Here is a 19,450-nt window from a genome sequence, read left to right as displayed (position 1 = left end):
TTTCAACACTATTTGATATAACAACATGTGTCTGTATAAAATTCTACCCTAATCTCAGTGTTCTCCTTCTTTCCTTTCAGGACCAGCATGCTACAGTGACTGGTACCTTCCCTAAAAAGTCTAAACAGACACAACAATGTCCTAAAAGATGATTTTAGCAGAACATTTTAATCTAATTGTTAAGTGAGAATTTAAAATAGATTACAGACTTTTTTGTGCCCTTTCCCAAATGTCCAAACTACCATAATTAAATCCAAACACATAATCTGAGTATTCTCTCAGATGTGAGGCAGCTATATAATTAGGGCCCTCAATTGTGCTTTATCGCACTGTAAGAAAGACCTGGGGAGAGAGGAATCATGAAGATGCTAAACTCACCTCTTGGCCTGATTTTCCTGAATTCTCTGAATGTAAGGACTCAATTTCTCCTTCAATCATAGCAGCTTCTAAGCACTCATGTAGATCTTTGAATCCATTGACCTGAAGCGGGTACTGACCAAACATTTCAGTATTTTCAAATTTTTTACCTATAGGAGAAGGGAAAGTTAATCATTACTTAACATGGCCTTTTAACCACTAAAAGTCAACATGTACATGAATTACTCCTGAACCTGAAAACCATCATTCTACATTCCATAGGGAAGTCACTGTCATTTCCTTCTTGGTTTATACAAGCACATCCAGCCAGAGATATTAATTACACACCAGTATGTATGTAAGTAATCACATGTACATGTCTGCGTGTATGTATATGTGTGTATATACACATACACACACATACATTCTTTCAAAAAATACTTCCTAAGGACAAGACACTATGCTAAACATTGAGAATATGTACAGCAGTGAACAAAAGAGATACATATGGCCCCTGAGCAGGAGAAAGTCTCAGCCTCTTTTGGAAGAAAGGCATTACATTATTTGTACATTAACTGTATAAAGAATAATGAACAGAACATCATTTATCCTTGTAAGTGTCATAAAATGTGTGGTGACACAGTGCTGTGAGAGGGTATGAAAAGAACTAACCTAGTCTTTAGGGCCAGAGAGTAGAGCAGGGAAGACTTTCAGAGCAAACTGACATGAACACTGAGACTTGAACAAGTGGGTGGGAGTAAGCCAGGCCAGACTGCCAGGTGCTGTGGAGAATTCGTGGCCAAGGAACAATGCACACAAAGACTTTAAGGATGCAAAGAACTTGGTCTGTTTGAAGAATTAAGGGAACATTATAACTTCGGGAAGCAATGGGGAGATGACAATGAAGAATTAGGTAGAGGGTCAAAATCTACAAAGTCTTATAAGCCTTTGTTAAGAATTTTTTTTCCTCAGTATATTCTGAGTATAACAGAAAGTTAGTGAATAGTTAAACCTGGGACTAAAAGGATCAGATTTACGTCTTTGAAACATCCTTATGGCTTCTGTGTTAAGTTGGTGATAGGATACTATTATAGAATCCGTCCAGAAATAAAGGCAGTGTGGAATACAGTGTTAATAGTAGAAGTGCACAAAAGCAGATGAAATGACACAGACATTTATACAAAGATTCAGGGAGTAAATGTGACTGGCTGGTTGCTGGCTCACTGGCAGGATGGGAGGCACAAGAGTAAGGAAGGTACCAAGAAGGACACTGGGTTTCTGTCAGAAACAACTGACTTGAAAGGGACGCAACTAAAAAAAGAGCAGAGAGATTTTTTTTCCTCTCGTTTTAAGGTAGTAGTGGCAATCAATATTTTAGAATAGCCCAAGGGATTTCAGGTTAAGAAGAGAGTTGGATATGAGTCTATAACTAAAATTAATCTTCTGGTCTAAAGCTACAAATGAGAGACTCTCTAGGTACTGACATCAGTTCATCAAGGGAGTGAATGAGACTGCCAAGGGAACTTGCAGGCAGGAAAAGGGGGTGTGAGCAAAGTCCCAAGGATCTCCTACCTTTAGGTAAAAGAAGAGGCTTTAACTACAACTTCCAAGAAGTACCGACAGAAGCAGGAAAAAAACCAAGAGAATGCAGTGCCACAGAAGCCAGAGAAATGTTTTCAAGGACAGAATACAGGAAAGAGGAAAAGGAAGAGAGAGTAAATAGCATGAACAGTTGATAGAAGTTCAGAATAAGAACTGAGTGGGAGCTGGCAGATCTGAACACATGCTGGGAACTGATAACCTTAGGAAGATCCCTTCTGGAAGAAGTCTGGAGCCACGAGCAAAAGTGAATGGGTTGAATAAATCGAGATTTAGCAGATAAAAACAAATGCCTCTCTTGAAAGGGGCTTAACTGAGTAAGATTAACTGAAAAATACTATGTGAAGGGACTTCTTTTTTAAGATGTGAATTTCCAGACCATGCCTAAATACTGATGAGGGAGACAGTACAGGAGAAGCTGAAGATACAAGAAAAAAGCAAGCTAATGGAAGGGAGTCAGGTCTGAGTGAAAGCATATGGGGATGAGATTCTGAGCACATATAAACAACCTGATATAAGACTGAATAATTCTTTATTATCTGGAGGGACAAAATAAAAAGGATGTGGTAGAGATAGGAATGGATCGAGGTTGTGGGGGCTGAAGCTCACATATCTGAGAAAGCTATTTTATCACATGTACTATGACACAAAATTACAAACAGAAAGTTAGATTCAGGACCTCAGACAGGACCTATGCCTAGATTTCACTAACTTTGCCGTAAACCCATAAAATCTGAGGGAAGGTCTTTCTCAGAGAATGAGGAACCAGAGAAGTTAGATTAGAAGTAGAAAAGATAAAAATCATTATTGCAGAAAATGAGATAAAAGACAGTGATCTAACAAAACAAGTATGCGTACCAGTAGTAGTGTTACAGGATTCAGACCAGTGAAGCTCAGTTGTCTACTACAAATCCATCATCCATTTATGGGCAGCCCATTTAAGTGATTTTTCCCAGTAATATTCAGGTACTCAGTACACACAGAGATATGATAAGTAGCTCAGAGAGGGCCAGAGAATAGCCACAGAGGGAATGGGGGAAGGACAGTGTTAGATGCTTATAAGAAAGACCATAATGGGCAAAGAAGGAAGAAGTATAAAAAGGCCAAGAGGAACAAAATGGTCTAAATGTTCTGGAGAAGTTGAGAAACTTTTGCAAGGAGAGCACTTTAGTAAACAAACTCCAACTTAGAGCTGCTGGTCTAAAAGAAAGCATTAGGAAGCTATATGTAAGGGTGATTAAGAAAGGGCTCAAAAGCAAATCATTTTTACTGAAGCAAATATGTAGTTCACCTGGAAATGTATTAAAACCACTTATGTGCACAGTAGTTTGAAACAATCAGTACAAGGACTTCAACACTGATTGACAATTATCTCAATAAATCACTTTTAAGAATCAAGGTAACACAAGAAGTAGAAAGGATATAAATAGTTCACAGTCACCACCTGATCATAGCTACTCTATTGCTTCAAACATATTACTTCAAGTAAAAATCAGTATGACAGTATACACATCCCAAACTGGAAAGTAATAGTCCTATGTAAAATATTCCACTAAATATATAATGAGTATTTATCATCTGAGCCAAAACAAAAACAAAAACAGAAACAAAAATGTACAAACACTTCAGTGTAATGTTCTCAATGCCTGACTAAATCCAGAATTATTATCTGCTTTTTCTGAATCCCAAACTGTAAAATTGTATTCAAACAAAACTTCGTAAGAATCCATTACTTAAAATTCTGAAGGAAAACCAATTTTTCAAATTTTATACTTCAGGTGATTTGGGTTAACTTCCTAACAGTTGATGTACTGGGCCATTTGGAAAATTTAGAAACTTTTTCTTTTTTTTTTTTTTTTTTTTTTTTAAAGATTTTATTTATTTATTTGACAGAGAGAGATCACAAGTAGGCAGAGAGGCAGGCAGAGAGAGAGAGAGAGAGGAGGAAGCAGGCTCCCTGCCGAGCAGAGAGCCCGATGCGGGACTCGATCCCAGGACCCTGAGATCATGACCTGAGCCGAAGGCAGCGGCTTAACCCACTGAGCCACCCAGGCGCCCCGAAACTTTTTCAAATGTTTCAAATTTTTTCAAAACTTCATGCTTTGAGATTTAGTAATTATTATTATTTGAAATATAACTAATGAGTCAGTTCCCTTCCCTTACCAGGAAAACAAAAGAATAACTATATATATATATATATATATATATATATATATATATATATATAAAATAAAGAATAACAGACCCAGATTTTAAGTAATAGGCATTTAAGAAAGGTAGAGGAATATCACCCTTTAATGATTTTTTAAAAGATAAGAGTGTGATTCTTTCTTGAGAACTAGAGCCTAAAGAATTTCATAATCACTTGAAAAGTGTAATACCTTAACTGTACTAAATTGCTAAATTGTTAAATGCAACTTTCAACATTCAAAGAATAGAAACCCTCAAAAACAGTAACCATCATACCAAAACCAGTATTCAATTCCAGTATTACTTTCAAAAGCCCCCTTAATCCCTATACCCCAACAATACACAGAATCACAGAAGCTTTCCCAGGGAAGGAATATCAGGATAAAAGTATCAATTAGCATGTGATAATGTACCCTGTACCTTCCTTTTCATTCACTCAATTCAATCGTTTCTTATAAATGATTAGTAGCAGCAATGCAACAGAAACTACTAGACACAACAAATCAAATTAAAATTAAAAACCATTCAACAAGTCACTATCAAGACAAAAGTTAATACATAGTATCCCTTCAAATGTAATAAAGAGTAAACATGTGTGACCCTACCTTCAAGTACTCCCACAGCAAGGAATCTTCCATAGAACAACTCTACCATGGGGTTCTTTGGCTTTTCTTCATCCCTAAAGCATGGTTATAAATAAATAAATAAATAAAAAATAAAAAATGTGGTTATAATTTTTGGACCTGTAAGTAATAGAGAAAACACTCAAGGAACAATAATACATGCCAAGATGGTAACATTTGTGTGGCTGTCACTCACACAGCACTGCTACCTGTTGACATTACCTTGGTCAAGGCACTTATTACATGGATTCCTCCATTTCTTCACCAATCAACTGAGGATAATAATAGCAACTGAATTCAAAGAGCTGTTGTAAGGGTTGAAATGAGTTGCTGCATGGGACATTACAAGAGGACCTGACACAGTCTGTGTTCATGGAGTGCCTGACCTTTCTATTATCATTATTCATTTCAACCTCACACTTTTAGTCTTGTACAATACATGCTTACTTGGACTTGCTGGGAAGAAAAAAAATAGCTACTCTTAGAGTAAATTTCTGTAAATCTTTAATATATCATTTCCCACATTTAAATAGAAGAGTGGGAGCACCTGGTTAAGCCTCTGCCTTCAGCTCAACTCATGATCTCAGGGTCCTGGGATTAAGCCCCACATCGGGCACTCTGCTCAGCGGGGAGCCTGCTTCCCCCTCTTTCTCTGCCTGCCTCTCTGCCTGCTTGTGATCTCTGTCAAATAAATAAAGTATCTATTAATTAATTAATTAGTTAGTTAATTAATTAAATAAAAGACTGAAGACCATTCAAAAATAACAACCTTCACCAATGAAGGAACAAAACACCAGCTTTGACCCAAAGCAGCTCAGGAGCTACTCCATCCTTCATGCTACAGGAACAATTAGCCATTAGTGAATTTTCCAAATTCTTTAACATACACATTTTTTTTTCTTTCTCACTTGAAGCAAGCAGAAGTTAATCTTTTAACCTTTTTTTTATGTTTTGCTCTCTGTGGTCTGAAAACAGTTTATGTTGGTACTACTACATAAAAGTGTGTGGTATCCACAACTTACTCGTGAATTTTGTGTTTGAGCCAATAAAACTGATTTGCTAACAAAAAAAATGGTAAAGACATGGTCTCTTTTTAAATGTATTACATGCATCATCATTTACTCCTTTAAACAACTGGTGGGAAGTATTTCACTCAAACAATGCTCTGAGGTAGGATGGTAGTTGTTAGTGATTCTCAGAAAGATTTCTGGCCCTCTACTTCTCGGTATGTGTTCAAGACATACTTTCCCACTCAAGTTTTATTTAAATTTTTAAAATCTGAATTGTGCTAAGATACATATGACACAAAATTTACCATCTACCCATTTTTAAGTGTTTGGTGGGTAGTGTTAAGTATATTCATACTGCTATGCAACCAATCTCCAGAAGTCTTCTCATCTTGCAAAAGTGAAGCCCTACACTCACAGAACAACTCCATATTTCTCCCTCCCCCTGAGGCCCTGGCGAGCACCATTCTTACTCACTGTTACTTTGGGTTTTACAACTCCTGACACATCATGTAAGTGCCATACAGTGTTTGTGTTTTTGTGACTGACTTATTTCACTTGGCATCCATGTTGTAGCATGTGTCAGAATCTCCTTTTTTAAGGATGCTGCACTGCACGTATGCCACATTTTGTTTATCTGTTCATACACGGACGCTGGGTGGTTTCCACGCTTTGGCTATTGTGAGTAATGCTGCTAGGGAACACAGGCGTACGAATACCTCTTCAAGACCCTGCTATCAGTTCTTAATATATACCCAGCAGTAGAATTGCTGGGTCATATGGTTAATCTTTTTCTCGCTTTAGTTTAAAGTAACAATGTGATGATTTGATACACATTGTGAAAGGATTCCCTCCCTTAAAGAGCAATTCTATTTTTAATCCTTTGAGAAGCCACCATGATGTTTCCCATAACAGCTGCACCATTTCACATTCCCACTGACAGTGCACAAGGGTTGCAATTTCTTCATAACCTTGCCAATACCTGCAATTTCCTGGGGCTTTTTGATAGTAGCCATCTTAATGGGTGTATGGTGTTCCCACTCACTTTGAAGTTAGGCAGACCACATGACTTGCTGTGCCCAACAAAATAGGAGCAGAAGTACTATGTGGTAAGAACTCTGAGAGCCAGTGAACTTTTGTTGCCATGGAAACCCCAGAAGGGGTGACAAGGGGGAACGTCTGCGAGCTGAGGGCCCTGACTGAAAGAATGAGGAGAGCCCCTTGTTCACATGCACTGGACCCATCCTCGAACAGTAGGATATAAGCCTGCAAAACACAGGGGTCGTTGCCACTTAACTATCTAGACCACTCTGACAGCTAGCAGTCCCACTACTTCTATTTTACTGATAGTAAAGTTATCGAGCACATTAAGTCACTTGCCCAAATCCACACATTTGGTAAGAAATCAAGGGGTAAAGTGAACTCAAATCTGATTCCAAAATAAATGCTTCCTCTCCCACTATATATACTTCATCTTTGGGCATTTTAACTCTCTGGGAAAAATTTATTTCATACCTCATATATCTTATACTGTGAGAATAAAAAGGACTTGATATTGGTATGTGTGAGAGTAATGATCCAAAGACTGTCTCCCTGGATATAAAATTCTATGAATCTTTATATATAAATATTAGTGGGAATCTCCTTTCCATAGCCTCCTATTTTTATGTAGAAAAAGAAAAAGAGGGGTGCCTGGGTGGCTCAGTAATTAAGCATTTGCCTTCAGCTCAGGTCATCATTCCAGGGTCCCAGGATTGAGCCCTGCATCAGAACCTGCTTCTCCCTCTCCCACTCTCCCTGCTTGTATTCCCTCTCTTGCTGTCTCTCTCTCTCTCTCTGTCAAATAAATAAACAAAATATTTTTAAAAATTAAAAAAGAAAAAAAAAATCCTGCATCAGGTTCCTTGCTCAGTGGGGAGTTTGCTTCTATCTCTGCCTCTGCTTGCCACTCTGCCTGCTTGTGCTCTCACACACTCGCTCGCTCTCTCTCTCTGACAAATAAATAAAATTTTTTAAAAAGGAAGAAATGAGAGACCCACCACTTACATGAAAGCAGTAGTAAAGATAAATTGACACGAATATCAAAGGCCGAAAGAAATCACTACAGAGAAATTTTATCAGGGACAACTTTAGCCCTTGGGAATTAGGCTGGCACCGAAGGAATACAAAGGTCTAAGGCAGTTGATAGAGCAGACGACAGTGCTCTGGGACAGAGCTTCCCAGTATTTTTAATACCATTGGTATATATATATAATATGCAGAGAATTTGAGATAAAAAGATACACTTTCTCATGATCACAGAAATAGGATCAACATTGCCACGATCCATAATCTGGCTATCCATGGCATACAAATTGGAAAGCTCTGTTCTAAATGAGGAGAGCACAGAGATTCAAAGACAGTTTAGCTCCACAAACAGAAAGATCAGACAGAAAATGATGGGGAAATGAACAAGGAGAACATATTTCAAATAATTTAAGATTCCAGATAAACTGGAATGGAAAAGTTCTAGCTTCTTTTAAAACAGTGTGAGAAAAAAAGGGAGATAATTTGTTATTTACTGTATCAAAAGAGGTAACCAGAACCCCCCCAAAATTAACAAGTATGTAAATAATAATATATTATGTATAATATATTATATTATTTATATAAATAAGTAAGATCTCCAAAATCAGAATAAAATGATTTAGGCACTCTACTGAGGCTACAGATAAAAAGCAATTGGGGGTCATGTATTGAAGAAGACAGGATCAACTAAATGAAGTACTTATAGAAAATGTGGATAGATTTGAGAGGATTAATTAGGGATTTCAGTAAAACATGCACAGAATTACTGACATTACCACAGATGAGGATACAGATATTATTCACACTCTGAGGAAACTCAGGCAACAGATTTTTGGTATGAGAACTCGAAGGAAAGACACAAGGGATATGAGCTGTACTAGAGAGGAACCAGGGTGGACAACTCTCATTAGTGAATCACTAGCTCTCATCATAAGCAACCTATCAAGACAGTATCAGAGGAGACGGCAGTTAGAGAAAAACAAGTGGAAAGGCCAGAAAACAAACCCCAAGGACAAGAAGAAAAGACATGCGTCCATCAAACAGGGCTGGCTCTGCATGAGATAGAGGCTAAGAAGCAGGTTAAACTTAAAAATTCAGCCAAACCTTCCAAAAAGAATAAAAAAATACAGATGTGTGTGAATTTAGAGGCATATCCCACCCAGGAAAAAGTGCAGCAGGAGGAAATACACTTCAGGCCTAGAACATGCAAAAGCTGGATGCCAGGACTCAGCTTTCATAAGCAGCAACAGCAGATTCATGCCAGAATCTGATGGGGGAGATTTTCCAGATGAAAGTAACATGAAGAAAGAAGCTCACGTTGAGAGAAGCAAGAAACTAACCTAAGAGGCGAGTCTCCCAGGCCTAAGCAATTCCACAGCAAAAGGCAACAGGCATAACCACAAAAGGTTGTGCCAACAGGCACAAAAGTCTAGTCACTCAGTGCAGCACTCAGAGCCACAAACTGAAGAAGCTATTAAGGAAAATGGAACTGAAACTTTCGGTGGACAAGAGAGAAGCTGAGGACCAGAGACATCAGCATCATAAACTTCTAAACATGCCAAGAAGTAAACAGCTTTCAAATGGCCTCCTCTTAAGGCAAAATTTACCAAAATAGAACTTCTTCCCTCAAACACTGTAGATTTAGCACCATAATTAATCTCTTCAGAGATTTTTCCCAACTTAATTTAAGTTCACGTATAATGGTTGGCAAGCAATGGGCCCTCAATGACAGGCATCCAGGCAGAATGAAAACCAGTGATTTGCTGTGTACAACATATCCTAAAATTTCTGCTACAGACTTTGGCAACAACTTGAGTCTGGACTGCACGAAGTTCCAGGAGTATTATATAGTTGGACTGAGAGCTAAAGGATTGAAGTTTTGCTTTAGTTCTAAAGTTTCAAAGGTAAGAAACCATTCAGTGTTACCCACATGGGTCCTAATAACCCTCTGAAATCTAGAATTCAAGCACATGAAACCAAGCATCCAAAGGACTGAAGGCACTATACACAGCCACGTGAGGGAACCGGCTCCAGAACTCCAGCTCTGCAGGCACAGAAATAACGTGCCTGTAGCAGAGACTGAACCAACTCAGAAACTCACAAGTGACTTTTATTTTATATTAGACTGCACCCACAGAGGTTAAAAAAAAACCCTGATTTTCAAATATAAAATTTCTTTGGGCTTTACCTTAAAAGATCAAGGGAAGGGGCCCTGAGAAGTTCAGTTGGTTAAATGTCTGATTTTTTTTTTTTTTAATTTTGTTTATTTGAGAGAGAGTGTGTGCACTGGCGAGTACAAAGCAAAGAGCTAACAAGGGGCTGGATCTCAGAAACGTGAGATCATGACCTGAGCTGAAATCCAGAGTCAGAGACACTTAACCGACTAAGCCACCCAGTGCCCCCAAAGAATCAGACCCTTGGCACTGAGCATGGAGCCTGCTTAAGATTCTCTCCCTCCCTCTGTCCCTCCTCTGCTGTCCCTCTCTCTTCAGAAAAAAACAAAACAAAACAAACAAACAAAAACAGTAAGGGAATAAAATATGGGAACTTACTTCTCCCCTGAAAATGAAAAATGAAAGGAAGAAATCTATATCTATATTAATATTTGAGGGTATCTTTTACTGATCAACACTGTATAAGTAGATTATTTTTTACTTTAGTCTCATTGCAGACCTTTTATAAAGTTTTTCCTGAACAGTAAAGCTAGCCATAATTTAAAAATAAGAAAAAAGGGAAGGGAGAGAATTTTCAGCCTTGGATTTCCACCTGTCTTCTAGGTAGAAGGAAGACCTTCTAGGTCTTTTACCTGCATCTTTTACCTGCATCTTGTTGGACCAAAGCGTCTATAATGGCAAATCCTAAATGATCTACCAATGTTACATAAAGATACACAAAGGAATCAGTGGCTGGCCTTAGGAGAGTGGCCTCATAGGAATGGGAGTAGGACCATCCCCAAAGTGTATAGATTTCTTTTGAATAACCAAAGTCTTAGTGGTACAACCTGATGGACAGAAAATAAAAAGCTAGGAAATGTTAAGGAGGAACTTCATTATCCTTGTCATTGTGATTCCACCTGAAAGGACTTCATCAGAAGGAACATTCCTGGTATCCTGCCCTACTGCTAACTCATTCTTCTTCATGAAAAAGAGACTACTGAATCCAAGGAAAAGAACTGGGCATATGGGATTAGCCCTTTTAGGGGTTGCTCTTTAGAGCTTTCTGGCAAGATTCTAATCTTACAATAAAACTCTAAAGCTACGCAGCATTTAGTCCACAAACTTCAACTTGTCAATACAGGTAACATCTGGGTTCCCAAACATCTCTCGGTTTTCTGTTTCTCCATAGACACTGATAGACATAAACACAGACATAAAAGGAAAAAAAAATGAGTGTTATTTATCAATCTCCTAAAACCCCATCACTAAATTTCATGATAACTTACGTCTCTTCTTCAGCTTTCATTTGGAAGGCATCTTCTAACCAATCTAATAATTTGTGTGTAAACTCACTCACATCTTGCTGTGGAAAGAAAAAAAAGTCTTGTTGATATTTCAGCCTACTAATAAAAATTCTAAATACTGCAACATAAAACTTACAGCCAGTCACCTCAAACATAAATTAGTGACTCCTCATGAAAATATCATATGAAATACTTCACATCAAATACAAGAAATATTCTTAACCTAACCAGAGAATAAAATCAGTATCTGAGAAAAATAAGCATCGCATCGATAATCATAGTGATTAGGTTTCACTATAGGAAAATAAACATAAATTTAGTATGTTATATACAATATATACAATATCTCATATACATACACAAATATATAAATTCTAATTTACAAATGAGTTTTTTAAAAATAATTATTACTCCCAAAAGAGTTCTCTAACAAATCTTATAAAATAAAGGACCCACATTACCAAGGAGTTCTTCATTATTTAAAGATTATTACTGGTTTCTTAGAAGAAAGACATGTTTTTCAGCGATTCATTTTCTTTTTTTTTTTTTTTTAAAGATTTTATTTATTTATTTAAGAGAGAGACAGCGAGCAAGAACATGAGCGAGGTGAAAGTCAGAGGGAGAAGCAGACTCCCCATGGAGCTGGGAGCCTGATATGGGACTCCATCCCGGGACTCCAGGATCATGACCTGCGCCGAAGGCAGTCGTCCAACCAACTGAGCCACCCAGGTGCCCCAGCAATTCATTTTCTTAATTCAACTTTTACACACAACGTTTTCAGCCACATCCACTTTTACTAAGGTATGTTAAACTGGAAGGTTTCGTTTAATTAATCACTGACTCCCTGACTACTGAGTCCACCATATCACGACCTTCAAATGAACTCTCCACTCAGAACTAGCACTTACATCACCCTTTGCCATCCCTTCTTTCAGTGCTAGTTCCCCTAACATGGAAAAACAGGAATAGGCAGTGGCAGCTGTATTTATCAACTACCATAATTCTTTCAATAATGTGAGGTAGAACACAGAAAACAGGTTCACCCGAAACCTAAGGAGAAAAAAATAAACCAATCCTACTAAGACTGGTTCATCAAAGACAGATGAATCAGTGTAAGCAATCTGCCTTTGTTTATTAAAAATCCCCAAGTATTAAACAAATCTACTATCATATATTTTTCTAGCTAGAAGTTTTCTAAAGAACAGCTGGGTCAATCCATTGACCTTTAAAATGCAAAATGTTGAAACTTGGGGCAGTTAATCATCTGCCTTCCTCTCAGGTCATCATCCAGGGTCCTGGGATCAAGCCCAGAATCAGGCTTCCTGCTCAGCAGGGAGACTGCTTCTTCCTATCCCTCTAATGCTCCCCATTTGTGCTCTCTCACTCTGTCAAATAAATAAATAAAAGCTTAAAAAAAAATTTTTTTTTAAATGTTGAAACTTGGATCTAAGAAGCTTAAGGAAATTATTCCAAAGCCATATAGCTAAATACAACTAAGCTCAGCACAAAAATCCAGTTATAAATATCCAAACCAACTATAGTGGGTGAAATAGTAGCCTGCCAAAATATATGTCCACCTGGGACCTCACACTGTAATCTTATTTAGAATATGAGTCTTTGAAGATGTAATTAAGGTAAGGATCTCAACATGAGATCTATACAAAGATTGGAAAATAAAAGCAACAGTAACAAAGTTAATGCAGTTCAGAGTTCTCAGTAATTAAGGAAACTACTTGATGCCAACAAAAATAGGCATGCCAAAAGCATGTATACTACCCTGGCCTTGGGTTTATCACACATTCGTGAAGATTTATAACTAACATTGGTGAATATTCCTAATTTAATCCAATGTTTAATCCAATGTTTAATTTCCATCACAATATAAATTACAGTTTCATTTATCTTAACACTTTTCAAGAACACTGTTACTTTTTTCTTAACTTTAAAGTAAATCTTCCAAATAAACAATGTTTTAAACGGCTAAAACTTATTTTTAATAAAGAGGAATAACAACATCTTCAATTCTCATGTGTCTCTGAAAAAACTGCTTAAGGAATGATCAGATTAAATAAAACACAAATGTTAGTAAGTAAGTACAAAAAAGCTACCTGCTGAGATTCATTTGATTTGAAAGCGTCCTTAAGAATTTCAACTGCTCTTGATGGATCAACATATTTCCTTTTAGTACCAACAAGAAGTGCAAATAGATACCGCAGCTCACGCATAAAAGGCAAATTCCGATGCTCCTATTAGGGGAAAAAGACCTTAAGTGAAGATTAATAAAATCTTTACTGGTTAACAGATACTCATTTTAATAGACCAAAAATGTAACTAATATCAATTAGGGAGGAGTCCAGCACCCCTACATCAAAATTAAAGAAGAATGCTGTGACCCAGGACACTCAAAGGGCTCCGGGGTGAAAACAGCAGAGGATTAGGCTTAGCTCACAATTTCAGCACAAATGCCACATTTTCATAGCTAATCGCGTTATTACCCAGCCAAGAATATCCTCTCCTCATTCAAGTCTATTTATTATAATCCTTTCCATTCAGCAAAGCCCAGCTGCTGTGGACAGTAATAACAACAGCCAACATTCAATGAGTGCTAACTTGGTGCCAGGCACTGTTTTAAGGACTTTTCCTCAATAAGCCCATTTTAAACAAAGAGCCCTCCTCCTCCATGAAGCTTTCCCAGACCCTGCCAAGTCAATGATTCCTTTACACTCCACATCTACTAAAACGAATGCCTTCCACTCAGCAATGAATCACCACCTGGTACTTTTGTAGGATGACCCGAATTATCAGACAATATTAGTCTAATAAGCAATTAGAGTAGATACTAATATTAAACTAATGTATCATCCTTCGAGCCTTCCTTTGAAATCTGAACTTTTGTTTCTCAATAAGACTGTAAACTTCTCAAACACAAGAACTTCTGTATTTCTTCCACAACTTTCTGCTACACAAAGCAAGCATTCAATGCTTACAAACATCTGATCTCACCAAACTCTCTAGAAAAACCAACAACCCAATATTATCAATCATGAACAATTTATTTTAAAACAAGAGAGAAATTTTTTTAAAAATTTTTAAAAATATAATTCACATACCTCAGTGAAATATTATGGTAAAAAACAAGCAGTTCTTACTATAATTAGCTCTTGCAATAACAATTTTAACAGATAAAGCTTGTATGTCTATTTAAATATTAGAAAAACATTTCCAAGAGTATATATGGTTGGTGTTCTCAACATCATAAAACTGTATGGGTGTATATGTATATGTGAAAGCGTCCTTAAGAATTTCAACTGCTCTTGATGGATCAACATATTTCCTTTTAGTACCAACAAGAAGTGCAAATAGATACCGCAGCTCACGCATAAAAGGCAAATTCCGAAATAATATAATCAAAATAATATAATTGCTGTCCAAAATAATATAATCAATGTAGAAACAGTTGCCCCCAGAATATGCATTAGAAAAAGGAGTCCTAAAAAATAGGTGTAAAGGAATAAAACAATTAACTCCAAATACTTGTCACTTGACCCAAAAACGATATACCATTACAGCAACCACAAAGTGCATTGTCTGAATGAAAATACTAATTTATGGGAAAGATGGATATTATTTAAGTATAATAAATTCTATCATCAGGGTGCCTGGGTGGCTCAGTCAGTTAAATGACTGACTCTTGGTTTTGGCTCAAGTCATGATTCTAGGGTCCTGAGATCAAGCCCTGAGAAGGGTCCCATATTCAGTGGGCTTGAGATACTCTCCCTCCCTCTGCCCCTCATGCCCTCCATCCCCTTACTCACCCTCTCTCTGAAATAAATAAATCTTTTTTTTTAAAATGCCATCATCAATGATGAAGTTTAAAAGTTCTAAATGAAAGAAAACTAACCTATGATTTTTCTGTTGTACTTTCTACTCCCCCCACAATTGCCTTATACAAATACTGAGTTTTAAAGGTGTAAACACAAAGAATTTTAATCCAAAAAATAATTCTCAGAAATATCTCAAATTTCCTGAGATCAATTTCTCTTTTATCACCACAGCTACATCAGTGCAGTTTCTCAAGGCATTCCTTTCTAAGGAACAAGGATGAAATACATGGCTTTTGAAAAATAAATGAATTTCTGCTGAGAAGTATATTGAAAAAGTAGTATGTATATAAGACAATGAGACATTTTGGCTCTCAGCCAATTTCTGTGGCTAGAAAATATTTTTGAATTTCAAAAGGAAAACTGTAATTGATGTTAAATGCAGCTCCCGAATTTGGCCAAATTACGAAAATACAACCACATGATCAGTCTTTTTTTAAAAAGACTTAAGGTATAACTGATGTGCAATATACTGTACATTATACACAATTTTATGAGCTTCAGACATGTAGACATTTGTAAAAGCATCAACACAGTCAAGATAATGTAACTACCCATCACCCCGCAAGTTTCTTCAACCCTTATTCCCCTCCTTGATCATCCCAAAGCAACCATGGTCACTTTATATTTTCTAGAAAGTTATATAAATCAAACCATATCCTACACACTCATTTTAATCTGTTTTCTTAAAATAGAAGTAGTTATTCTGAGGTTCCTCCATATGACTGTGTGCATGAACGATTTGTTCTGTTTTTTTTTTTTGCTCAGTGGTGTCCCCCTATATGGTTGTCCTACACTTATTTATCAAGTGACCTACTCCAGATGCTGTGGATATTACTTTAATCTTTGTGTGGATATATGTTTTCATTTCTCTTAAATAAAAACTTGGAGAGGGCCTAGGTTGTATGCAGATGTCTTTAAGACACAACCAAACTATTTTTACAGAAGTGTTATACTATTTTATGTTCCCACTGACAGCATAATGGGAATTCTAGGTCCACATTGTATAATATTTGGATATGAAATATATATATATATATGTATATACATATATATACACACACACACATATGATTTTATTTATTTATTTGACAGAGAGAGACAAAGCCAGAGAGGGAACACAAGCAGGAGGAGTGGGAGAGGGAGAAGCAGGCTTCCCCATCAAGCAGGGCGCCTAATGTGGGACTCAATACCAGGACCCTGGGATCAGGACCTAAGCTGAAGGCAGATGCTTAATGACTAAGCCACACAGGTACCCTGAATTTTATATATATATTTTATATATATATGGTGGGGGGGGGTTCAAGATTTTATTTATTTATTTGAGAGAGAGAGCATGAGAGAGAAGGTCAGAGAAAGAAGCAAACTCCCCATGGACCAGGAGCCTGATGTGGGCCTCGATCCCAGGACTCCCGAGATCATGACCTGAGTCAAAGGCAGCGTTTTAACCAAATGAGCCACCCAGATGCTCCCTGAATTATATTTTTAACCAGTTCTCCCAGTGGGTTCAATGTGGCACCTCTAGTTTTAATTTGCATATTCCTGTGACTAATAATGTCTAGCACCTTTTCCTGTAGTTATTTACAGTCTTCACACCTTCTTTGGTGAAGTATCTGTTCAAATATTTTTTCTAATAGAGTAGTAAGTTATCTAATTATTGAGTTATGCAAGTTCTATATATAGTCTAGACACAATTCCTTTATCTCACATATGTTTTGCTAATATTTTCACCTAGTTGTGGTTTCGCTTTTCATTTTGTGTTTTTCCAAGATTACAATTTTTTAATTTTGATGAAATCCAATTATTCAGTATTTCCTTCTATGATCTGTACCCTTGTTTAGTCCTACTTAAGAAATCTTTTCTCGGGCACCTGGTGGCTCAGTTGGTAAAGTGACTGTCTTCAGCTAAGATTGTGATCCTGGAGTCCTACATCGAGTCCTACATCGGCAGCAAGTCCGCTTCTCCCACTGACCTCTCTCCTCTCATGCTTTCTCTCTCCCATTCTCTCTCCTACATAAAGAAATACAATCTTAAAAAAAAAAAAGAAATCTTTTCTTAACCCAAGACACTAAAATTTTCTGTTTTCTTCAAAAAATTTTATAGTTTTAATTTTCTTTGAGATCTATCATCCATTATTCATTTTTCCATATATTTGAAAAATAAATGTGTTCTGTAAGGGTTGAAGATTATCTTTCTGTCTATGATACCATTAGTTTAAAGGATTTTACTTTCAAATTGTTTTGTCAATTTTAATTGAAATTAACTCACCCTATATATGTAGGTCTATTTCTGGACTCTATTCTGTTCTATTTATCTACAGAAATATCTTTTCACCAATCAGCATGTCTGAGAGTTGATTCCTTCAATATTGTCTTTCTTTTGAAAATTACTATGGCTATTCTACATTCTTTGATTTTCCACATAAATTTTATATCAATTTGTCAATTTCTATGAAAAAGTCTGCTGGGATTATGGTTGAGATTGCATTGAAATCTATAGATTAAATTGGGGATAACTGATATCATAACAATACTGAATCCTCTGATCCCTGAACATATCTCCTTTAATTTCTCTCAGCAATACTTTGTCATTTTCCATAAAACTTTACCCTAATAGTCTATACTTCGTGCTAATGTGCATAAAGTATTTTTTAATTTGAATTTCCCATTTTGTGTTATTAGTAGTTAGAAATACAATCTATTCTTGCATGTTCCCTTCCTGGAGTCATTTTTTGGTTCTAGCATCCTTTTTTTTATTTGTTTATTAGAATTTTCCACACAGTCATATATACATAAAAGGAAAGCTTTTTTATTCCCTTTCCAATCTTTATGTCTATTTCTTTTTCTCGCTTTACAGTACTGATTAAGGACTCCAGGTTACTGTAATTCCAAACAGTGGTTTGGAATTATATCCTTGCTTGTTCCTGATCTTTGGATCAAAGTATTCAATTTTTCACCATTAGGTGTTATACTAGTTGTAGACTTTTCATAAACAATATTTATCAGCATAAGAAAAGTTTCTTCAATTTCTAGTTTCTTTGAGATTTTAAGATACATTAGTTTTGTCAAATTCTTGTTCTTTCCCTACTTAGATGATCATCTGGTTTTTCTTCTCTACTCTGTTAACACGGTGAATGACACTGATTTTTTTTTTTAAGATTTTATTTGTTTATTTGACAGACAGAGACCACAAGCAGACAGAGAGGCAGGCAGAGAGAGAGAGGGAAGCAGGCTACCTGCCGAGCAGAGAGCCCTATGCGGGACTCGATCCCAGGACCCTGGGATCATGACCTGAGTCGAAGGCAGCGGCCTAACCCACTGAGCCACCCAGGGCGCCCCATGACACTGATTTTTGAACAGTAAATCAATCTTGCAGTTCTAAATAAAGCTGTTGCCAATGAAGTAGCATCCTTTATTGGTATTTCAGGATTCAATTTGCTAAAAATCTGCTACGACTTTTTGCTTCTGTATTCATGAGAAATATTGGTCTTAGTTTTCTTTCCTTGAAACATCTTCTATTTTGGTTTCAGGGTAATGCTGGGCTCCCAGAAAGAACTGGGAAGTTTTATCTTTTCTTCAAGTTTTTTGAAAAACATATAGAGAATTGGTAGTATTTCTATAATTCACCAGTAAACTACTTCACTGCTGAATTTTTTGCTGAGTAGGTTCTTAACTAAAAATTCAATTTTTTAATGTAATATAAGGATATTATGTTTATAATATTCCACTATTCTCTTTAATTTTCTAGAGAATATGTAGTAATGTCCTTCTCTTTCATTTTTTTTATATTGCTAATTCGTTTCTTCCCTCTTTTTTCTTGCTCAGTCTTCCTAGAAATTCATTAATTTTACTGACCTTTAGAAGCAGCTTTTGGTTCCATTAATTTTCTCTACGTTCTCATTTCTATTTCAATGACTTAGCTCTTTATTATTTTCTTTCTCCTACTTTCAAATATTAGTGTGCTTTTTTTTCTAATTTCTTGATGTGCAAAAATGTCACAAATTTGAAACCATTCTTATTATCTAGTGTGTTTAGTTTGTGTATTTTCCACTAACCACTGCCTTAGCTGCATCCCTCTAATTTTGGTATATCATATTTTAATTTTTATTGTTTAAAACATTCTAAAATTTCCCTGATTTGTTCTTTGCCTACTGGGTTATTTAAAGGTGTATTACATAATTTCCCTACTATCAGGGGGATTTTCTAAATATCTTTCTGTTGTAAAACTCCATCTTAATTACACCATGGTCAGAAGACATACTTTGTA

At 36.5% G+C, this 19,450-nt stretch overlaps 1 protein-coding gene across 2 annotated transcripts in view; it reads right to left on the bottom strand.

Moving 5' to 3' along the window:
• Positions 1–19,450, bottom strand: part of USP25 (ubiquitin specific peptidase 25) — a 132,532-nt gene that overhangs the window by 54,059 nt on the left and 59,023 nt on the right. For both annotated transcript variants that reach the window (XM_059392170.1, XM_059392171.1), the window contains exons 7-10: positions 13,412–13,549; positions 11,286–11,362; positions 4,752–4,825; positions 379–527 (exon numbers count right to left, since the gene is read on the bottom strand). In XM_059392170.1, the coding sequence (XP_059248153.1) occupies positions 379–527; positions 4,752–4,825; positions 11,286–11,362; positions 13,412–13,549 (438 nt within the window). The remainder of the gene's footprint in view (positions 1–378; positions 528–4,751; positions 4,826–11,285; positions 11,363–13,411; positions 13,550–19,450) is intronic.

This window comes from Mustela nigripes, chromosome 2, assembly GCF_022355385.1.
Source record: "Mustela nigripes isolate SB6536 chromosome 2, MUSNIG.SB6536, whole genome shotgun sequence".
Lineage (NCBI taxonomy): Eukaryota > Metazoa > Chordata > Mammalia > Carnivora > Mustelidae > Mustela > Mustela nigripes.
The sequence above is the reverse complement of the archived record's forward strand: the minus strand, read 5'-3'. Positions and strand labels throughout refer to the sequence as shown.